The sequence below is a fragment of the Gopherus flavomarginatus genome, chromosome 8 (assembly GCF_025201925.1).
Source record: "Gopherus flavomarginatus isolate rGopFla2 chromosome 8, rGopFla2.mat.asm, whole genome shotgun sequence".
NCBI classification, from domain to species: Eukaryota; Metazoa; Chordata; order Testudines; family Testudinidae; genus Gopherus; species Gopherus flavomarginatus.
Window position 1 is genome coordinate 19995696 of NC_066624.1, and position 24420 is coordinate 20020115.

Genomic DNA, 24420 nt, shown 5'->3' on the forward strand with positions numbered 1-24420 from the left:
CAACTCAATAATGATATGCGCACAGTGTCAGGGATACTCAAATCTACTCCAGTTGACTGGCTCCCAGTCCCATCACGCATCAGCTTCCACAGATTAGAAGAGTTTCTCAGACATCTCACTTTCTTATTCATGTCAATGCAAATATGAGGATCTCACTGCACCATGACCTGCAGAACGCGCCAAAGATGAGATTAAACTCCTGCAACCCATGGCACCGTATCAAGATCGTTACACCCAATTTTGGTGCCGAGGCTCACTGAAGAGTCACATGGAGCACTTCGACCGCTCAAAACAAATTGTCATTGATCCTGTTGAAGAACCACCAGGTTTTAATTTATGCTGGAAAGACTGGTGCAGATTGAATCGCATCAAGACATCTCATGGGAGATGTGGACAAACCCTCTTTAAATGGAAAATGAGGCAAACACCTGTATGCAACTGTGGTCACCAGGCACAAACAATAGAGCACATCATATCTGAATGTCCCCTTCGTTCTTTTGCCAGGGGCCTGAAGACATTCACCAGCTCACTGCTGCAGCAATGTGCTGGCTATCAAACTTAGATATAAATTTGTAGCTGTTGCTGCCTACCCAAGCCATATGAAAAAGGAACTATACGGCTTTAAGGAAGGTTGTGGAATCCCCATCACTGGAGATTTTTAAGAACAGGTTGGACAAACACTGTCAGGGATGATCTAGGTTTACTTGGTCCTGCCTCAGTGCAGGGGGCTGGACTAGATGACCTCTTGAGGTCCCTTCCAATCCTGTATTTCTAGAATTTCTTTGCTTTTATGGTACAAAAAAGTGTGAAGAAACTAAATGAAACAGTTCTTTTCAAATTCAACAAAATAGCTTATTTGCAATTAAATTTGACAACTTTTTTTATTTGAATTTTTTTTAGAATTTTTGATTTTGTTACGGGAACAGGATTTATTTTCTGATTTTTCACAAATGCAAGCAAATGTAGAGAGTCATTTGCCCAACTCTAGTTGTGAGGATGAAATCCATTATGGAGGTGGAGACGCTCAGTCAAAACAGCCATAAAAGTAAACAGACAGACCTCTTCTGGTGGCATTCAGGTAGCTCCCAGCATTCTTGTTAAAAGCAAAGAGTTCTTGCTTTTTCTCTTGTCCCGCTTCTATAAACGGCAATCCACAGTGGTCACAGTGAGGCTGGCCTCTTCTCTTTAGATCCTACTGCTATGTAATCTTACCTATTCTGTCTTTCAGTGTTTCAAATGAAGATGAAGAGATGAACAGACCTCTTTGACCAAATTCATCTTCCTAGGTTACTCCCAAACCACTAGGCCTCCAGGGGTTACTCCTTAGTTCATGTTTGAAAGATTAGGATTTGTACGTGCACACACAGAAAACGAAGTAGAAATTGGTTTTAGTCCCCACCTTTAGATAATTTGGTGCAAATAGATGTGGACACTTCTTTTGAAATAAGAATGTTCTATGTTAATTTAAATTGGTAAAAAAATAAGACCTCAACAAAATAGGACAATCTGAAATGTGTGTGTCCACACACAGACTTGCACCAAAATAGCTGAAGGTGTGAATTAAAACCAGTGTTGCTAATTTGGTTTCAGTTTGTGTGTAGACAAGCCCCTAAATTCACCACTCCAATGACTAGAAAAGTAGGTCTCATCCCTGCACTAAAATGCACAGACCTAGTGCGTGGCACCCCATTCATTTCCATGGGGATCTGCACCTGCAGACTTGTTTGCAGGATTCCCATACTAAATGTTTTTTTAAAGGAAAGCTAAGGACTCAAGCCTGCAAAGATTTAAGCTATGTCTACACAGCACACCTTACAGCCATGCCCTTGTAGTCATTCTTTGTCGGCAGGACAGAGCTTGCCTGCTGACAAAATAAAACCACCTTCAGAGAGGGACAGTAGCTCTCCCCTTGACAAAGCGCTGTCCACATGGGCACTTTTTGTGGGTAAAACTTTTTGACAAAAGTTTTACTGACAAAAGTGCAGGGTAGGCATAGCCTTGCACACGCGCTTAACTTTCCACACTGTAAGCAGTCCCAAACAAATCAATGGGACACCTTACCATGCAGAAGTTAAGCACTTATGTAGATCTTTGCAGGATCAGAGCCTGAGGGTGACAGAGGGGCCTTAGCAAGCAACTGTGACTTTTTCACAAAAGACAGAAATATTTCATAGCCAACAATGCCTTTACTTGTACATTCACAGAGGCAAGGATAAAGTGTGCATAATGCCGGAAAAGTAATCACAGGAAGGGGAACAGAAAGAAGCCCCTGGTGGAGAGGTGTATTTTCCAGTTAGCAAAATGTTAGAGGCAGATTAGCCAGTGAACTCAGTGGAAACCCTCCAACACATTGACTGTCATTTTTATGTCCTTGCATCTTTCATTCTGAGCCCTCTGAATTACTGCAGCAATCATTCTGGCCATGCACAGTACCTGCAGAGATCTAGGACTTAGACTTAAAACCTGGTCAGAACAAATTGCCATGACCTCACAGAGGGGCCCTCAAGTTAGATTTCTTCTCTGTTTAGGATGCTTCAAGTACAACTTTATGCTAGTTAGCAGTTTATTTTGGACATGGGGTAACTACGTAAATGAAAGGTTCCAGTCTGCAATAATACCATCTGATACCTTTTACCCAAGAATCTCAAAGTGTGCACAACCTACATTAATTGACCATGCCCACAGCATCCCAGCTCATTTTATAGCTGGACCGAGGCAGAAGGTTGAAATTACTTGCCAAAGATCATATAGTGTAGCAGACCAATGGCAGAGCTGACAAAAATAAAAAAAATCCCAATTCACAGTAAATCTCATTCCCAAATAAGAGAGTCATCTATGAAATTGGAAAAGGGGAGCGAGGTTGAAACAGCATGTGGTGCCAAACAGATGGTTCCATAATGCCCACTCACTACATGTGGAATATCTAAATATGCTGCAAAGCAACCCTACACTTAGGTGAATGAAGAATCCTTTCTAAAGGCCATATGTTTTAAGCTTTATAGTGAAGCACAACAATACAGGGATTAGCAAGCAGTCAAGTGCAGTTGGCAATGATATTTTTCCAACTTCACAATAAAAGTATTAGAAATGGAATTCTAGAAAGTACTTTAAAAACCAGGCATTGAACATTACATTTTGACAACATTATAATTATAAAGTTGAAGGCACAGTCTTGACAGAATTATACATGTAATATTACATACATATAGGTGTAAATTTAAAGAGGCATAACAGTACTAAAATTAGTATTTCACAGAATTGTTCACCATTCCTTTTCCGATACCAAACTTAATAAAAAAGAAAGATTTCTCTAACGTTAAAGATATTTGGCTGGAACTTCTGGGTTTTTTGGTCAGAAAACAGAATATTCTTAGTGGCTGATGTAATTAAACATTGCCCTGCTTCTGTTTTGACTTTGTTGGTCTTACAGCTCCTTTTGGTATGAAACTGACTACATGCAATAAGAGGCATGCCTGTATCATTTGTAAAAGTTTACTGATAAATCCAGCGTAAAATGTCAGACTGATTATTTTCAGGGCTTTGTTTTGGCTTTTTTTAAGTAAATCAGAGGTCTTACATATATCTAATGACAATACAGGAAATAATAATAATAAATAAACTAGTTCGATGCATAGTTTCATTTGTAACTGAATATCTTAAAATGGTTTTGACGACACAATCACATGATTTCAAGATGTCCGTAGACAGGAGTAAAGTATATTTACAGAAAAAAATTGCACAATTTACATGTGAGCAAACATTTAACCTTTTATGCTATTTCACCTGCACTGTACATTCAAACTGGAAAACATTTTGGTTTTTCAACTTCAAGCACAGCATGAAATATTTTATTTACAAGGCATCAACATAAACATTCTAAAATTTCAGCAAGTTCCCACACAGATGTTTACCAAGAAAAAAAACCTGTTTTCAAAAAGACTGACTCAGATTTTCTGGACCAGATGTACAAAACTGAGTATGTCAATGCATTCAAGTGCAAAACAAATTTCCAGTCACCTGATTAAAATAAGAGGCTTCTTAGTATTGGATACCACAGTGCATGTGCAGTAATGGGATCAAATACTGGTTTTAGTTATATAGAAAGCATTAAAGGGGGACTTTCATACAAGGAAAACTTGCAGATTTAACCATATCTATTCATCTTAAAAACTGAGTAATAAATTGCTCTCATTGCCATATGTTTGCTAACTACCAACCAAGAGTTTAAAACCAGGATTTGTCCCAAGTGACCATCCTTGATTCCTGAAGTAAAAGTCTTAATTTTGATAGTTTTTTCCATGCAACAGATGTCATAAACATAGGATTATCAACCTGTTCCTGCTCCCACGTCAGTGACAAAATTCCCATTTTTGAGTCGGTCAGGGCCCAATCATATTTGTTGCAGGATCAAACAGAAGATGACCAATTACTAGCATAATTCAAAACCAAGTTCTCTTGTATAAAGAAACAGGCTGCTGCCATGTGAAAGTTCTTCGGTGAGAAAACAAATCATGCAGAATACGCCCCACTGGACCTGCTGAGTCTTGCCAGAAAGAGCCTCTAAAAATGAGGGTAGGTAAAAAACAAAACTGGAATCATGGAAGCAATTTATGTGATCTTAAAGCAATAAATGCTGCATGGCAGTAATATATTGGTTTCTACATAACAATTCATCCACTAATCAGAAATAGGTGGTGTTCTCAGTCTTGGGCAGCACAGCTAATAGAATGTCTTTACTATAGCATAAATTAAAGTTTCTTGACACTAGAAAGGACAAATATAGCTATAATCTAGATTGAAATATTTCTTAAAATCTTATCAATTTGTGATCTCATGAAAACAAATTCCTGAATGAAAATTTGTGGAAACAACAAAAAGTTATATACTGCACTCAGCATTACGATGTGTGTAAAATACTCTCTGATCACACTTTAAGGACAACATATTCTGCTGCACAAAACTTCCTGTTTTCAGATTTTGATATTTTCCCTTATGAAGTGAAAATTATACAATATATCAAACATTTGCTTTTGATATTTTACATACATTATGTGTGCATTATCTGCGATTCTCAACTTAAAAACTAGAACACTAACATTTACTGTTCTCTGTGTCTATTCTCTGATAGATGCGTTGACCTCTCTGAAAAACACAAATGAGAATTAAATGCTCACATCATGGATTAGACTTCATGGTATAGTTCCTCATAACTATTTACCTAGTAAACTGTTAAATAGCTCTCTCAGCAAAGGATTTCAAGAATAAGATTTGCAGATTAGCCAATATTCCAGGGAGGTAAATAGGTGATAAACGCCTAGTTGCTTTTTCAGTGAGAAATTTCAGTTTTTTTATGATTAGCAATCAAAAATCTAATTTTGAGAATTCAGTATTGTAACAAGTGAAGGTGGACCCAATTCACAAAGTCTGGATCTGGATATTCCCAAATTGAGGTGGTTGGGAACCAGGGTTTTGGTTCAGAGTCATCTCTGGTACACTATTAACATCTTTACAAGCAATTGATATTAGCTCAGTAGGTAGTAAATAGAGCAAACGCTGTGTGGTAACATTACCTAAGTGTGAATGCGTAATTGTAAAGATTACAATGGTGGACCTTGTAACATCAGTATGAATCACTACAGTTCATTTAAAGGGAACTGGCAAGTGCTGATAACCAGTAATAACTACACTGAATGCTAACAGACTTTTTAAAAAACACAATAATTCAGGTAGTAGCACCACCCTATTACTTCCTCAGATGAGCATGAGAGAAATCCCAGGTGGTGTGTTTTCTGAGCTAGCAGAGGCTAGGAGAGGCAAGACATCAACCCATTGTGTGTGTATTTAATGTGCTTTCTAGCAGACAATCTCAGTTGCAGGAGTGTATTGGGACACAGATGTACAGAGAAAGGAAAGAAGTTAATCAGGGAGAAGATGGGGAGGAAATAAATCCAAGCTCCCTCAGATCTCTCTCTCTACATATGATCACGATCCAGATCAAGGGAGAAGAGATGGTAAAGGATTTGGGTAAAAAAAACCCCAAAATTATCTAAGATTTTGCAGGACAATTTCTTGTACGGAATAGGTTATAAATGAGAGTAATCCCAAAAGTTATGCAATAAGGCACATCAATTTGCAAATGAAGAGCACTTTCAGTGTTTACAGCTGTGGTCATCAACATATTTGAAACAGCAAACATTAACCACGCTACACATCAAGAAACTGTCCCCAGTTGCCTGCTGGTCAGCCCTCTACTCCATTTCTGGTTCCCTTGCATGTTTTCTTAATTGTATTTCAGCATTTTCTAGAAAAATAGTGTGACATTAATAGCTTCTCAGTGACATCATCCAGCTTCACTTGCAGGCTCCAGCTGCCACTGCCCTTTCTTTCTTTGCCATGTCTGGTAAAATATCCTGGAAGGTCACCACAAATAAATGAACTGGCTTCAGTGTTTAAAACATGAAAAAATATTTTCTTTCCTGTAAAATTAGGCAACTAAAACCTAGAGAAGATGAGAGGAAAATCCTTAAAACAAGTCAGACCTCCAGAACTTATCAGTGCATACAGAATTCTAGCCAACTGTACCTTTTTAAGAGCTTTTTATAATGCTGTGTCTTCTTCTTCTCTGAAATCTCCCACTAGAAGTGAGTGCTTATCTGGTTCACTGAGAACTAAGCTGTTGAGGGAGCGTTTATCTGAGAACAGGGAATTTAGCGAGGCTCTACTATAACTGATTATTTGATCCATTAGGCTAAGTTTGGGAGAAGCTGTCCCAGTATCATCAATTCCAACATGGACACAGATTTCCGAACAGCTCTTCTGTCTCATATAGCCACGGGCACGGAGCTCGTATTTCTCATAACTTGGTTTCTTGTAGCTAAGGAAAGAAAATCCAGTGTAAATTAGTTGGCAGTAACTGTGAATAGAAACAACTCATTGTGGAAAGAAACTACTGCAGATGCTCATGTACAAATCAGTACAGTTAATACCCACTGCCATTCATAATTTGAATACACAGTGCAGTGTTAAAAATGTCTAATTTCTCATCTTTTGGTTGATTCTAATACCAAATGAGAGCTTTATTTTAAAAAAAGAGTACACAGAAGGGGAAAGGAGAGCAAAGCAGATTCATACCACTTCTATTTCACTGTTTGACTGGTGTTGAAATTCCCAGGTACCTCCTGGTAGAATGCATCTATAGGTTTTGTTAATGGAAGAGGCATTATGGAAGTGTTCTACTATAATTAGGAAATCATCGCCTTTTCTACCCATGGTCCTTTGACACCTGCACTCACTGGTTCCCACACTATATGGTATCATATCTACCACAGCTCTCCATTGAAGGTGGCTGAGGAGTAAGAAATAAAACAAGCCATGGCATTTAGCACAGCATTGTTTATTGCAATACTTCATAGTGTTAAGTCCTCAATGCCAGTAGGTGTGCTGTTCCCAACTGTGTTGCATCATAGCCACAGAATCTGTAAAAAAGCCAGCATGATCTGGCAACAAAACCTCCCACAGATTTTCAGTGACAAGAGTTATTACATAGTAAGTGCACTACTGGTTTTTATAGTTCCCATTATGTGCACCTGGCCGGGATGCAGCTGAAACTCACTTGTTTAACAAAACTGCCTGACATATTTTGGATCAACTGGCTACTCCAAGGAAGCAAAATGGACAAAAAAGAAAGCAAGGAGGAAGTGTGTTGAGAATGTGATTGGTCTGAAAACAGCCACTACTAAAGATGGACTTGCCTGAATTCCAGAGCTAGGATTAGAGTTTAGGAGTCTCTAACTCTTCGTCCTGTGCCCAGTTCACTAGACCCCTCTGTCTCTAAACTAAGAGATCTGTGACTGCAAATTAAAATATATACAGAATTTTTCACTTACAACTTTAGCAACAGAGAAGAACACACAACGGAAACAGAAGAGGCAGCCATTGCAGCAGAGCCCATCCACGGCTGCAAAATGATACCAACTGGCAGAAAGACACCTAGGAAAGAAACCAGCGCTGATTCCAGATAAACCACATAAGAACAGAATATTCCTTATACAGTACCTTTAATGCACTGTATACAACCGAGCAAGTATCCCTATGGATGTCTATACACGAAGTTTTAGTTGCATTTTAACACATTAACAAACATGAGTGTAAGTTCTAGTGTACACAAAACAGAAATACAGGTAGGAATAATAATTTTGTCATTTCTTACTAGAATTTACAGCTGTATTAGCTAAAATGGGTTATCTAGCATGTGTTACAATATAACTGAAAGTTTTCACACCTCATTCAACAAAATGTTTCTCTTAAATACATGTTGATGTACAGACCATATTATAATAGGGGATAGTTTCCTGCTGCTCCACCACCATCTCTCTAAAGGTAAAGAGCTTGTATTGATAATCAGTCACAGGCAAGAACAATGGGTATCATTTTATGAAAAAAAACACCACACAACTGCAATCATCTATTAAAAAAGCACATCAGTACTACGACAGAACACTCACGTACCAGCAGCAACAGGAATTCCCACGAGATTATAAATCAGAGCAAAGACAAAGTTGAACCGGATTGTTCTGACGGTTTTCCTTGATAAATCTATACTTGCCACCACATCTAACAAATCGTTCTGCAAATTAAAGTGTTTATAGGAAAAGTTAAAGAAAACTAATTTCACATATGAAATGTTACCACATTACTATTATCAAAGCTAAATACTGTGCACTGAGCATTTCTAAAAGATGCAAGTGTCTCTCTAGCAGGTGTTTTTAGGATTGTCAGTCCTTCCTCTATTTTATGTTTGTGCAGTGCCCAGCACAATAAGCATTTGGAGTCCCTGGGCACTGATGCAAAACAAATAAATGTGTTTACAGCAACGTTAGTGTTGCTACAATCACTTGTCAGGGTTCCTATCAAACTCTGTTTTTTAGGCATTTATAACCAGGCTGTGAAAATTCAACTTAGCATGCAGGAAGACATGATCACCAGATTCTAGGCGTTATAGCGTCATTCCAAAATAAAGTTTAATTTTCAATGTTCCATTCCTTCCCCAAAGGTCACCCTCATTCCCTCTCATTTACCCATCCTCAGAGTTGGCACTGTTGCCACTATACATCCAGCAAAATAAAGTCGTCTGCAGCTTCCTTCAAGAGCCAATGAATATCACACCCTCAGGAGACAGAGAAGGATAGTATCCTCCCTGCTCCAGTTCCATTGGTCTGTAGGGATGGAGCACATCATCTCTGCAGTTGTCCCAGTCAGGCCAGTGTCAGAGTGAGGGACTGAGCAAAGGTCCCAAACAACGGCTTTCATTTCACTGTCTCTGGCATGCCTCACCATTTTTCTTTAACGAAACAAGCTTAGTTCCATTACTTACCCTAATTAAAACCACATCTGCTGCCTCAATGGCTACATCAGTGCCTGTACCAATTGCAATTCCAACATTTGCCATGGCAAGAGCGGGGGAATCATTGATACCATCTCCCACCATTGCTACCCGCTTGCCCTCTTCTTGTAACTGTTTCACTTTGGCTACTTTGTGTGAGGGAAGAACCTCAGCAAACACTTTGGTGATGCCAACCTAAAGGAAGAAAAAGAACAAAACCATATTACAACTTTTCCATGTGCTGTCCGAGATTCTGTCTCTGAATGTATATGCTTTCTCTTCTCTCTGGTGAGGAGCAGACAGTATCCATTTGAGTGAACACTGAACCAATTACAATTCAATTTCACTTTAAGTAACATATCACACTGCAGACTATTTTTTCCCACTGCCACGTTATTTTATGATTTCCCCAATGCGGTCACTGGCATGAGGGAGAGCCTAGTCTATTATAGGGATGTGACTTGATTTTAGCAAGAAAGGTAGTAATTGTGATTACTGGATTAGCAAAAGGGGGACTAATTCTGTTAAAAAAACCCTGAAATTTAAAAAGTAAACAGGAAGATACTGTATAAAGCAGGAAAAACAGTCCTAATTCATCCTTTTAGCAGAGAATGTACAGACTGCTGAGAAGACACTAACTGCTATAGCAACTCAAAGAAACCAAAGAGATCTAGATTTTTAGCTCTTCAAGAGTAATCTTTCTCCAATGATCAATGTATTTTCATGCCAGCTATTTAAGTAGAGATACTTAAACAGATAATTGCTTGAGGATCATTCAGAAATAAACTGATTTTATTATGTACTATGAGGGTTAAAAGGGAGATCATCAGCCTAAAAATCCTGGTCCAAATCTGATGTAAGAAGTGCAATACACTGAAGTCAGAATTATAACCTCTTACAAAAAACCTATAAGTGTTTCTGTACTAGATACTAACATCTTAGATTGTTTTTACACGGTTGGCACTTCTCACCTTCAACCAATTTTGCTATATATCAGCCGGGGGGGTGGCACTTAAACATGAGAGGAGATATTCCCTCCCCCTGAAGTAGAGCATAACAGAGTTCATTGGGAGGGTGGGGAGAATACCATGAAGAAAATTGTAAGTCAACAAGATATTCAGCAACTTACCTCAGAGGCAATATATCTTGCTGTTTTACTGTTGTCTCCTGTCATTAAAACAACTTCTAAACCCATAGTCTTCAAAACGTGGACTGCCAATTCAGCTTCAGGTTTCACTGTATCAGCAATAGCTATCAAGCCACACAGCACTCCTAATACAGACAGCATGAAAATGAATGTGTTCGTATTAAAGTCCTTTTCCCCACCTTCAGCAGGCAATGGGTCCTAGAAGACCCTCTCAGAGCCCAAAGGATCCCCTCTCCTTCTTCATTAGTCTCCTAACCCTTAAAAGTCCTTACAGTGTGCCCAAACATCCATGCAGTAGAGGAGAGCTGGACGATGTTCTACCTTTCAAAATGTTACAAAAACTTGAAAGCTAGAAACTCATTTGTGGTCACATGATTCTATACAAGTGCAAGGTATTATTAACTATTATTATTATTATTATTATTAATAATAATCCAGATCATAGTTTCAGGGTCAATTGTTTCCCTCACCGCTTTCTGTTTAAATGCTCAGAAGTCAAACCCAAGAACACAGAAAAGGGACAACAATCTTACCATCAACAGCTACAAGGACTGCAGTGCAACCTCTACGTTCGTGTTCAATCATGGCATTATCAATATTGCTTTTAAGAAGAAGGCCATTTCTATTCATCCATTCCCGGTTTCCAATGAGAACAGAATACTTTTGATGATTCAAGGTAGCTGTAGGAAGGAAATACAATCCTACCATTATGTGGATACATTCAAGTTAATCCAGACAAGAGTTCATAGGGTGCTCAAACAGATTAGTGGCATCATAATCCAAAATCTAAATAATGTTTAGGAACCGTTTTCTTCTTACGCACCCCACAAATGTTTCTTTTCCCTGTTTTTTGATAAGGAAATGAATTAGCTGTTCTGCAATAAGAGGCTGATAGCATTTACTTGCACCTGCAGTTCTAACATAGGACAACACTGTGTAAAATGCCTCTCTCTGAGCTCTACTACACATGAAAGCCATGAGTTGAGCCTCTTTTGAGCAAAGACTGGTCAATAGCATAAGTTACATGAAGATTTTGGGTAGTGATCATCTGGGAAGAAGCACAGTTTTAAAGAGAACACAGAAAGGCAGTGGGAGTGCACTCCTGTGTTCTATTTCCAGTTCTGAAACCTTTAGCACAGAACTTTAAAATCTCTGTGTCCCATTTTAATAGAGCTCCTTTTAGCCCACATCTCTCAGAGATATGCAAGCATCAATTACCCCATTCCTGAGATGAATAAAATACATAGCTATTAAATTAAGTAAAAAGCAACTCCTTTGTGCCTCCAGGAGGTTTCAGACCCAGTTTTCCAGAGGGGAAAGATTAGTGACCCATGCCAGCCTCTTCCCCCAGCATCCTCAACAAAAGTCAGACAAAACCAGATCATCACTCTTGGCATAAATTTTATTTTACACGCATGTGTCAGCTTACTTGGCAACTGGGCATCAATAATCAAGGCAGGTTGCATTGAGTCCTCAAAGTTCTCATCAACTTTTATGAGTGTTATATTCTTAATATTATTTTCTTCAACTTTCTCATTCCTCCTGTACAGCAATTCTTCAATATTGGTGACTTTACAGCTAATGCCACAGCCTGCTACTACCTGAAAATCTGTACAGGTTCCAAGGATTTCTGAGTCAAGTTCCTAAAACAAAAGGTCAAACATTTTCTGAAAAATACAGAATCAGTTGCATTTATAAGAGTGCTGACAGTAAATTACACCCAAACCCAAATCTAGAACATAAGCAGATAAAATGCAATCATCAAAACACAAGTTTAAGTGTCAGGCTCTAGTATAAACAGTACTAAATCACTCACATGCCTTCATAATTTTCAACTTTAAGAACTCTCCAAGTAAAAGGCCACTTCAATAAGCCAACCACTTTCTAGTCAGAGCAAGGTTATTCACAGATGCACACACAATATTGAGACAAAGCTCTACAGGAAAGGCTCTCTATCACTGCAACATTTTCTGCCCATTTAAAAGAATCCTAGTACCATACCTTCTTGCAGTATTTTGTTATTGCTGTCCCCAGAGGGTGTTCACTGTTACTCTCAGCAGTCCCCACTATTGCCAAAATCTTATTACGTGGCATCTGGTTATCCTCCACTAGAATCTTCACCTGCATCACTACTGGAGTTCCATGGGTAATGGTTCCTGTTTTATCAAATACAACCACCTTTACCTGCAGCAAAACAGGAAACCTCATTGTTGCAGGAAGGTCTTACTGCAGAATCATTCAGATGCAAAGTTACTGTCCAAAGTTACTACCTAGGCACCTACAGACAACATGCGGTGATAACTTCTGTGTTTGGAAACAAATGCAGAATACTGGCATGTAGAGTCCCACTATAAATTAAAGCCCGGGAAAAATCAATTGCATTTTTTACCTTATGTGCCATCTCTAGCGGTTCTCCACCTTTGATCAATATGCCATTCTGAGCTCCTACCCCAGTCCCCACCATTACAGCTGTTGGGGTTGCTAATCCCAATGAACAAGGACAGGCAATGCACAAAACTGTGATGGCGGCTTGGAAAGCAAAGCGGATTACTACTTCGGTTTTGGAAATGCTCTTATTGTAACCCTGTGGACACAGATACACGTTTTAGTAACAGAGTAAGCAACATTGTAAACCATGTATTCAACTACATATTTTCTTAGTCACAAAGGCATATTTGTAATTACATACAATAACATTCTTCAGAGATTTTTAAGTTGAAAAGTAAAGCCCTTGAAAGTTAGGAAGTACCAATATTCTGATTGCCCACACCACCTTATTCTGTCCTGTAGTGCATATACCTATCACATGCTCTATTTTACTCATAAGACCCCTGCCTCATTCTATTTATTTATTCAAACTAAAGAATATAAGCCATGAGACTCCCTTAAACTGGACCATAATAAACAATACTCTAATCACTACATATGGTGATTAATGCCCTATAAATACTCTCCACTAGAATCTTCACTTGCATCCTCTGTCAGAAAAAAATAATCAAGCAAGAATCTGCCATCGTAACTGTCTGATAGTGCAAATAAGAGCCCTGTCCTATAATGAGATCCACCAGTGTGTAAAGTCTATTGACTTCGAACTGGATTCTCCATGGGGCTGTGCCAGCAGATTCAGATGCAGAATTGGGACCTAGATTGAAGAGATCATCTTTCCCAAAGGAAAGGAAATTGGAAAGTTTCAAGGTTTTTGTAATGTCATGTTACTGTTTTGTTTGTTTTAAACAGTTAATAATTAGTTTAATAATTAAGTTAACCAATTAAAATATTTTTAAAACAAGGTATTTTTGTTAATCGTTGAACTCTTTCAGGTCTGTAAGTTCAATACTTTTTCAAAATAAAGTTCCCATTTCCGAGTCTTTTCAGTACTGAAGTTGATACAAATCATGACTGAAAGTATCAGACAGAACCATTGCTAAGTAGTACAAGTAAGACAGCAGCCTATACTCAAACAATATCCCTATGGCTGAATGGAGATGACCAGTGGCAAGGATGTCTAGTAACCGCTTTCTAAGTAGTTTTAAATATTTTGGAAAGACTCAGTTAACTATCACGTGCTTTATGACTTTGCAGTTTTCCTTTCATAAGCAAAAATACAGAAAAACATTGCAGCATGTGAACAATATACTAGACAAGTGACTGTGAGGATATTCTAGGATGGAACTGTTGCAGTCAAACAGACTTCTACTATATCTATTATTTAATAACATTTCAGAAAGTGATTTAAGAGAGTCACTTACATGAAAATATGTTTCCACAATTTCAAAATTGACAAATCCAATTACAATCCAAGCAAAAAGGGTAAGCACAGAGACAGCCACAATAAAAGGAACAAAATAGCCACTAAGTTTGTCTGCAAATTGCTGGATTGGAGCCTACGGGGGAAAAAATACATAAACATCAATTCTGATCACATGATACTCTCTTCCATGCTTTACAGCACTAGTATAAACAGAGTATCTCGGCATATTCAACAAATACTTCTAATAAAACTTAGTCTCTCAATAGTTTTGATATGACTTTAGAGAATTAAGAGACTCAGAACTTTGAAGGTTTTGAGTTCAAAGTTTCTCTGACTGATATGTTGAGATTGCTTGGTGTCTTGATTTTAAGACTTAAGTTGAGGTTTAAAAGACTCTAAGCTTTATGCGATTTGCTGAATAGAGGCCTAAATGAAGAGGCAGAAACTAATAGTTTAAATCAATGCCACTATTCAGTGAAAGTACCTTTGAGGTTTGTGCCTCCTCCACAAGTTTGACAATCTGAGAGAGAGTTGTATCAGCTCCGACGTGAGTTGCAGAGATCAGCAGTGACCCATTCTGATTAATAGAACCTGCAATAACTGTACTGCCAGGTTTTTTAGCGACAGGCATGGCTTCACCTACATAAAGGCCAACAGCAGACATTAGGGTGGAAAATTCTGATTTTGACAGTGTTATTTTTCCTACTGCTACCTAGTCCTAACACACCATTAGAAAACATAAAAGTAAATTAGTGAACTTTAATCTCCCTTGTTCATAATTGATACAAAGAGATATTTTAATTTTTTTTAAAAGCTTACCTGTGATGAGGGACTCATCTACCATGGACTGTCCTTCAATAACACGGCCATCAACTGGGAATTTGCCTCCTGGAACTACTTTGACAATATCACCCCGTTGAACCAGTTCAACATCAACCTGATCTTCACTGAGAAGGGAATATAGTACATTTAATAAAAAATAGTTAGTGATGTTACCAAGTCAAAAAGCACTTTTCAGCATTATATACAGCAGAATCTCGCCAATTCATACATTGCTAATACATAAAGGGCATTTTGTGATGCTTTATCCTTGTTTTATTATTTGTTTGTTTTTGTTTACTTGCCAATTCAGAAAATCTGTTCAATTTCAAAGCGCAAATTAGCAAGGTTCCACTATAGCATATCAGAATGGTATCAATTTTATTACATTTTAATGTTACACCTGGCAAATTCTCTTAAATTGAACTAGTTACTTGCGCACATCTTCAGCAAGGTAAAAGTGTTAGTTGAAAAACAAAGAAAAGAACGGAAGGACAAAGCAAAATACCTCAAAAGAATGTTGTCTGGTCCTAGGTTAACCAGAGTTGCTTCTGTAGCTTGTAGCGAAATTAGTCTTGAAAGGGCTTCTGATGTTTTACCCTAGAATATGAATTTACACATTTGCCTTTGATCACACTATCGACAAAAAAGAAATCACAGGCTAAAACAGCTACATGCAATACAATTCACCCTTTAAAACAAACACATCTTGCAAACTGACTAGAAAAAATAAACTTGACATTTTAAATAGTTTTCAAAATTGCTGAAAATCATTTTTCCACATGAACAAATGATAAGTAATCAGGATCACGCTTTCCCATGTGATTTCATTTTAAAACATGCGCACTCTATAACTATACCCATGTAGTTTCCTGCAATTTGTAAATGTGACACTTTACACCAAATAAAGATTTATAAAAATATAAAGTTCAGTCTTGCTTCTGTTTTCTTACAAGCTATGATTTTGCTTGCTAAGTATTCCCTCTGTATCTCACTAAAAATTTACTCTTGCATGCTTTCTAATGCAACCTGTCTGGAACATTTTCTAGTATTTTATTTCATGTCAAACATGTGAGCAGGTACTTTTATTTTGCTTTACCTTTGCCATATGCTCTAACCACCGGCCCAATGCAATGAACACAAATAGCATAGGAGGTGTATCAAAGAACGTCACAGGATTCACTTTTGCTTTTTCAGCCATTGCAACTAGAACAACGACGAAGGAGTAGACAAATGCAATGGTGGTTGCCAAAACAATCAGCACATCCATGTTAGCAGTTTTATGCTTCAGTGCTTTGTATGCTTGAATGTAGAAGTACCAGCCTCCAAATAACTGTAACAACAACAACAACCACCACAATTGTACTTTACTCAAAAATACAAATGCAAAAATTACTGCTCTAAAGCTACTTTACCGGAAGTGAGAGGTGCAGGGTTCTTTTCTGTACGTCCTTTTTTAAAGTTCAGGTTTAAAAGTTAAAACATTAATATTTCAATAGATATGAAGAACAAATATTTAATTAGTCTACTGCAAATCAAGGGAGCTCAAATAAAAAAAAAGACTAATAATTACATTGCTAAAATACAGAAGATGATGGATCCAATCCTGCTCCCACTGAAGTCAAAACACCCACCGATTTCAGTGAAAGCAGGCCCCATAATAGTTACATTGATTCAAAATGCTTCAAAAAATTCACAAAGTGATCTTTTGTGCTTAATTTTTTTTTTAACGTTCCATTATAAAAAGACAATTTCAATGTGTAAACTTCTTAATGACAGCAAACTGAAAGTCACCATGTTTTTATTTACCTGAACAGGGACACACAATATAAAAGACAGCAAATTCATTACAGACAATCCTGGCAGGACCTGATACTCCAAGAACATAGAAGAGTGATAGGCCTCCATTTCCTCCTTGCTCATATTGCGATGCTGGTGAACATCTGCGAGGTGGCTATCCATAACCATCATGTAAATCATCAGCGCCATTACAGGAATGCAGAAAAAGAGACTCACAAGAAAAGATCTTTTCCATCTTAGATAAGGAAAAAAATAATAATAAAAGTCTGACTTGTTTTGCAAGTAACAGATATAATCATCAAACACATAACATTTTAGCTACAATGTCAGCAGAAACCAACAAAGTAATTTGTGAAAATGTCAATTCTGGTTCAAAAACAGCCTCAAACTTTAAAAGAAGAATCAGATGAACATTTAAATAGAAATGAGAACAGGCTCAGTAATACTTACTGCCTTATTTCTTGTTTGTGGTCTAGATGGCTAGCAGATCTGTCCTTCTTGACTAAAGAAGTCTCAAAACCTAAATCCTACATGAGAAATGTACCAAGGATTTGATTTTACCACACAGAGAATTACCACCACAAAAGATACACTTTCATCTTGATTTGCAGGAAGTCATCAATACTGCATGCGCAGAAAACACCTTTAGCTGTACTTCTTTGTCCAGGCAAGTAAATATCACCTGTGATATAACATTTCTACAAATTTATACCATGTTAACTGCTCTACAGAACACAAAAGACATTCCCTGCCATCTAGAAAAAGGAATTTGCCCACTGTCACAGACAACTGAAACATACAGATGTGGGCAATATAAAACTTATTTCTAAGACATCTTGTGCTGTATAGAGATATTTGCAGGCTATCTAGGGGAGCAGGCCATGCATTCAGCTTGCTTCATTAGCACATTTATAAGGTCATTCTTTCACTTTCTATGTCAAAAGGTACCTCAGAACTAGCTGTCAGATTTAGGCTTCAACTTGTTCTAAAATGCTCTTTCAGCATCTCCTTGCAAGGCATGGACAAAGTCACCACGGAGTACTGTTCTGATGGCATATGCAGTTGCCCTTACTGCCAGAACACCTGTTCTGTATGTTGACTTCTCTACACTGATGGTGAGAAGAGTGGATGGAAGAGAAAGGGGACAGGATTTTGGCCTTGATATACCTCTGTTCCATAATCACTCCATACTAAGAGTTCTTGTATTCCAGGGTTTAGAACTCCGGGAAGCATACTGGATATTCTATAAGATTTTTAGTGGCCCAATGAAACAGTTTAATACCACCTAAGCACTTACCTCTACTGTTTGTATAATATCTCGAGGACCAACAATCTCAGGATCATATTTAATGTGTGCTTTGTTGGTTGCAAGAGCCACTGAGCTGTATAATACACCTTTAGTCTTCATAAGAGTGGATTCTATTTTATGTACACATGAGGCACAGGTCATTCCTCTCACCTGTTATCAAAACCAAAGACCGATGTTTTAAAAATATTAGTGAATACTTTTTCATTTATTACAGAGAATCTGAGAAAAATTAGGAAACCATAATCTGTGCTTTTGTTATCTGAGTTATAGCATCCCTAGATGGTATAACAAAAAACAAAAAACCCTTTTGGAATATACAGCTATCTGACCAGCAGGTGGAACTGTGGCTTGATCTTTGCATAATTTGTAGGTTAGCAAATCCACATATAGTTTGTAATATTTATCTATAGGTTTTATTCTGCTGCACATCACCATAGCATATAAGCAACTTCTTATCAAATCAATTGCAATAACAAAGTCTCTAGTGGAGGCATATAAATTGCACATCTTCACAGAAGGTAGAAAAATTTTGAATGCTGCCTTTTTCCATTTATAGTCAATATACAATTTTTAAAAAGACTGAAGAGGTGGTACCAAGGTCAGCATTTCAGTTTTTTAGGTCCTTGCTAATATTCCAAACTTTCAGTAAAAGGCATGAATTGAATACACTGGGAAAAGGTACATTTGCCATATATTTGGGAAGTTTGTTGCTATTTGACATGTATTATTGCATTTGTTTCTCACCCACCTGTGCATAGCTTTCCACTGACATTTAACCTTGTAGAAGCAGATATTCTATTTGAAAGTCAGATTTTCGTCTAAAAACGGCCTACATATTATTGGTAAAAGCAATCTTTAAGATTACTGTAACAAAGATTAAAAAATTAGAGGGGGAAAACAGCTTTTTTCCCCTTTTTACTCAGTTCCTAGTGTAGACCAAGAGTTTGTGCATTGGACTGCACTGGGTGAAAAGTTATCTTCAGCTGTTTTGCTGATAATCAGTCACATTTTCTGTCTCACACTTAGCATGATGACATCGTTCTCAAGTCTTGCTCTAGGGGTGCTCAGATGCATGCTCTATCCCTAAGCTCTGGAAGAGCATGTTTACCAGTAACAGCAAAGCTGGAATTGACACTGAAGAGGACACATGCAGCAAGCAGAAGTATGCATGGAGAGGAAGGTGGGGAAAAGGCAATGGAGAGGAAGGATAGTCCATTGACTAAAATGCCAGCCTGGGATTAAAGAGACCTAGGTTCAGTTCTCTGGTGCTTCCTGTGTGACCTTAGGCAAGCTTTTTAAACGGGGATAACTTTATTTCTGTATATCACAGGAGTGTTGTTAGAATAAATTCATTAAAAATTGTGAGGCATTCAAGTACTACTGATAATGAGTGCCATTAAGACAGAGAGACCTATGTAAAATCATGTCTTGTGTTGCTATTCTCAGCTCTACCCATAAGTCCCCTATAAACATCAACAGAGGAACATAAGAACTCTTAAAATTTTTAAAGTATTTTTTAAATTCTGTACTATTTAAAGGTGCTTTATCAGAATCCTGAATGTATCTTTTAATCAATCAATCTATACAGAAGTTTACAATATCCTTTTAACTACAGATTTTATCTAATTATAACAGCCAAATGCAGCCAGACACAAATATCTATTTTTCTTTAAATCAGACAATCCTGTCTGTATGGAAAGCTTTCTTGGAAGTAAAAACATTACCCATGCATATTGAACAGCTAAAAATGACTGATATGGTTTTATTTATTAAAATGATCTGCTTACAACAAGTTCTAGAATTCCATCTCCATCATAGTTTTCCATAACAGTAGCTCCAAATCCCAATTCACGGATTAGACCTGCTATGACTGATGGCTGTATGATAGCAGGGTCATACCTCACTTCTGCCTTCCCTGCCATTAGAGCAACAAGCACAGAACATATTCCTAGAAATATACAACCAGAAAGTACAGTATTAATTAAACATTGTATTAGAACAATGTGCAAATACGTTTAGTTTAGTTAACATACTGTACCTCAATCACCATATTACATGAGGCTATCAATCACCCACATTCACTAAAACTGTGAAACGGGTAGCCTGCACATAGCATACCATGAGGACACTTTCAGAACAAACAACAAAAGGCAGGCTCTGAGAGAACATGTGTACTTGAAGAATCTAAGTCTAAAGGTAAAGGAAGATGAGTGAAACTGAGGGCAATGACAGATTTACTATTTATTTAAATTGGTTAATTTAAAAAAAAATTCCAGTTTATGACACATTAAGGGGGCTCTAAAACTCCTCAATTTTTTTCCCCAAAGCTCCTTTTAAGAAATTTAAGAAACACACTTTGTAAGTAAGGGTTTTAGGGCTCCCAAGTATTTGTATTTCTAAAGGCATTTTCTGTAAGAAATAAACTGATTGAGAAAGAGGAATGAACACACAGTCCTGTCAAACACAGAATGAAAGAATTTTCTCTACTAGTTTCTCACAACACCGAAGGATTAAAGCATCAAATAGTCCAATATTTGTCTAGCTTTCACATTATTTTAAACCAATGAAGTATAGCCTTCGTTTGCCATTGTTGTTTGACTCTGCAATATTTTGCTTCCGCAGAGCACCTCACCCTGTCAGCAGAGGGAGCACAGAATTATGGTCATAATTATGAATTACATTTATGATCATGTAACAGTGTAAGAGCTTGCCTTTTTATCCTTCCCTACTTGCTAGACCACAAATAGTTTTTATGAGTCTACCAATGCCTGTAAGTTACCAGGTCTATATGGTTCTTTAGGTCAAACAGTAACAGCTCATTGCTTTTAGTTCCAGGGGCCCTGGGTTCCATCCCCACTTATTACCCAAGGTGGGGAGGAGGGAAGGGGAGAAAGTGGTTACAACAAGGAAGTAAAGCAGGAAAAGTATGGTTAAGTTGGCCTCAATATGGGTTTGTCTACATAATGGGGGGAGTTAGCTAACACTGAGTAGAAAAAAATAATAATGGCGAAATGAGTGCCATTTTAAAAGAAATTACTTGCCCTGCTAAAAAGTTGAAACCATTCGCTCTGTACTGACCAGAGTTTCTAAGGATTAAAGATCCACATCACTAACTGTTTTATGCTTAAAGTGCAGGAGACTCGCTGTATTTTACATTGTCAATGTGTTGCACATGCTGAATGCTAATTAATACCATGCTATGGGTAAGACAGGCAAACAGTGGGTATGTACCTAGGAGTGAGCAGGAGATCAGAGTTTTATAAGCTGCAGCCCCAATGCACAGGGGAGCGATGTACTGATGAAATGAGAAGCTTCAACTTTATGTTACCCTCTATGCTTGTCCTTGTGCTTTGGGGCTGCAGCCTATAAAACTTTGTTTTAATCTCCACAGAAATCTGAAAGTTGATTTTACAATGTGTTTAATCCTTTGAGTGCTATAATTCCACTCCTGCCAAGGCAATTTAGAGTAGGATTTATCAAGTGTGGCAACGGAGCTATATCATTAGTGTGCAGGGCCACATACTTTACATCCAGTAAAGCAAGATTGTGTAGGATGTACACCGTAAAACAATCAAAATTCAACGGTGGTTGTTTCTCTCTCTAACCCCATGTTAAAATTCCACTACAACAGCTTTAAAGACATCTCTAAAACATGGCTAGAGATTTAACAGGTTTTACTGAAGTATCTCTCACCATCTTCTCTTCTCAAATTTCTCTCAATATTTGCCACGCAGGAAGCACAGGTCATGCCAGTGACCTGGATGTAGCACTTCGATGGAGTCTTTGCCACCTGTTTATCATCATGGACTGGTGACACTTTGGAGTGCGGTGCTGTTATGTAAAGCATATTATCCTGAGAATCTAACGACACTTCCAGTGAAGGCTGAGTTATTAACACCAATGGTTCTGTCTTTGCTGGGGGGGTGGAAAAAAACAACACAAATCATGAATTTATTAACAACCCCTGAAATGAGTTATGACCCGGACACAACATAACATGAGTGCACATTACTGTAGTATTCCTGACTGAGAAGCAGAATTGCAATCACCTCATCAGAAAGATGCATGTATTTGCTCTATGGGTGCTAAATCAAATAGCTAAGCCTACTTCTGCTCTGCTGCCTAGAAACCACTCCCTTAGATACTGGTTAGGCAACTGAAACTGTGACTTCTGTTTTTCTGCTCAACCGTATTCATTTCATTACCTTTTTTACTTACCCTCCCCCATCATCTTTATCTGTTTTGTCCTTCTATTGTACCCTGTCTGTTCTGCAGTGTGCTTTCTGGGGCAAGGAATGACTCCTTGTTATACGTCTGAACAGTACTCAGGCCAGATCTAAATTAGGAAATTAGGTCAGTATAACTACATCGCTTAAGGGTGTGAAAAATGTACCTTCTTGAGCAATACAGTTAAAATGACCTGACCCCTGGTATAGACAGTGCAAGGTTGACAGGAGGGCTTCTCCTATCGACATAGCTACCACCTCTTGCAGAGTTGGAGTACCTACATGGACGGGAGAAGCCCTCCCATTGATGTAGGTAGCGTTTTCACTGAAGCGGCGCCATTGCTCTGTTTTAAATGTAGACCTGCCCTAGTTGTGACACCAAGCACCGCTGTATTTACATCTTACCCACTCTGGTAATAATCTTCATACAAAATATACCTTAAGAGGTATTATCTGAAAACTAATAACTCACTGATCATTAATAATCTTGTATCATGTATGTACATGGTGGGTATTAAGATTTATAGACAAAAGCTGAAATGATAACTAGAATGTGTTCACGCCAGGTATATCGGGGGAGTTGTTAAACAGGTCTATCCTAAACAAAGGGATGCATGTTTACTGCTTATATATAAATTGAGGTAAACAGACCCATGAAGCTAACAAGGGTAGAAACAAAACTCAGATTAACAAGTGAGGGAGAAGACAGCATGGTATCTACACCCAGCAGGATAGAGAAGCTTGGTGTGGGTTTTTACTTTTCAGCAGAATCCGTTTACGGGTCTACAAATGCAGGGATCTGAGCCTCAAGTGATCAGCAACTGAATTAACTGAGTATATACAATATTACTGTACTATAGAAGTGTGTAGAGTGAGGTCTTTTCTGAAAGCTAATGACTACACACTGGTGATTAATATCCTTGTAATATATATGTACTAACATAGTGATGCTGGCAAGCCTGATGCCAACTCTTGCCCAGGCTGCAGACATTAGCTAAGAACTGACACCCCTGTAGCTGGAGATCAGATTAGTTTTGCTCAGAATAAGTATTAGTCTTACGAGAATGTGTTTAGACTCTATTAAATGCTTGTAAGTTGCTGCATGCATTAATTTAGCTTGTAACATCTGTATTCCATGCTATAAGAAAATAAGTTAAATTTTGCTTCATAACTTTGAACATGTTTGCTCTGAACTTTTGAACCCAGGCACAGGAATTGTCCCCACTGCCCATCAAGGAACATCGCAATACAAAGGATTGTTTAGTGGCTCTATCGCACCTTGGAAATATTATGTCAAGGAAGCTTGTCCTGTGGACTTGGAAGCTGAATGAAGGAAATAAAACAAAGTCATAGGAAAATTTTCCATCTCTGCTCTGTTTGAACTCTGCCTGGGCTACAGACACCAAACTAAAGTCACAGATCCCCAGGGGCTGCCTCCTGGGTCCACTATGAAAGACACTTTGAATTGACAGATTACTACAACTCTGCTACTCTTTGGATTTAGATGGTAACTCATTTGTATGTATATCTTTGCTTTCTTTAACCTGTAAACAACTCTAGTTTCTTTTTCTAGTCAATAAACCTGTAGATTGTTTATTACAGTATTGGCTACTGGCATTGTCTTTGGTGTAAGATCTAAGGTGCTAATTGATCTGGGTTTAGTGACTGGTCTCTTGGGTCTGAAAGCAACTTGAATACTGTGTGACTTTTGGCGTAAGTGACCGTTTATTACTAAGTTGTTTATCTGAGCAGCAAGATAGACTGGAGAGTCTATCGGGACTGTTTGTTACTCCATGGTAAGACTGCTGCAGTGATCCAAGAGTTAACATTTGTTACTGGCCTGGTGAAATCTAATTATAGAACACACTGTCAGTTGGGGTATCTGCCTTGTTTTTGACAGTCTGCTCTGAAGTAAGCACTCAAAGTCATGAGCTACTTCCAGCAGGTGTGACAAATATTATAAAAGGAATTATGAATGCTCATTGA

General features: G+C 38.0%; 1 protein-coding gene across 5 annotated transcripts in view; it reads right to left on the minus strand.

The window, feature by feature from the left end:
* Nucleotides 1-6551: 6551 nt before the first annotated feature.
* ATP7A (ATPase copper transporting alpha) overlaps nucleotides 6552-24420 on the minus strand; it is a 59797-nt gene continuing 41928 nt past the window's right edge. For all 5 annotated transcript variants that reach the window (XM_050964577.1, XM_050964576.1, XM_050964580.1 and 2 more), the window contains exons 5-23: nucleotides 21902-22123; nucleotides 19996-20156; nucleotides 18197-18358; nucleotides 17350-17426; nucleotides 16909-17134; nucleotides 16199-16432; nucleotides 15608-15699; nucleotides 15100-15227; nucleotides 14765-14919; nucleotides 14279-14413; nucleotides 12919-13113; nucleotides 12531-12713; nucleotides 11959-12172; nucleotides 11063-11209; nucleotides 10512-10654; nucleotides 9374-9577; nucleotides 8509-8626; nucleotides 7887-7989; nucleotides 6552-6874 (exon numbers count right to left, since the gene is read on the minus strand). In XM_050964577.1, the coding sequence (XP_050820534.1) occupies nucleotides 6598-6874; nucleotides 7887-7989; nucleotides 8509-8626; nucleotides 9374-9577; nucleotides 10512-10654; nucleotides 11063-11209; nucleotides 11959-12172; nucleotides 12531-12713; nucleotides 12919-13113; nucleotides 14279-14413; nucleotides 14765-14919; nucleotides 15100-15227; nucleotides 15608-15699; nucleotides 16199-16432; nucleotides 16909-17134; nucleotides 17350-17426; nucleotides 18197-18358; nucleotides 19996-20156; nucleotides 21902-22123 (3176 nt within the window). In that variant the 3' untranslated portion in view covers nucleotides 6552-6597. The remainder of the gene's footprint in view (nucleotides 6875-7886; nucleotides 7990-8508; nucleotides 8627-9373; nucleotides 9578-10511; nucleotides 10655-11062; nucleotides 11210-11958; nucleotides 12173-12530; nucleotides 12714-12918; nucleotides 13114-14278; nucleotides 14414-14764; nucleotides 14920-15099; nucleotides 15228-15607; nucleotides 15700-16198; nucleotides 16433-16908; nucleotides 17135-17349; nucleotides 17427-18196; nucleotides 18359-19995; nucleotides 20157-21901; nucleotides 22124-24420) is intronic.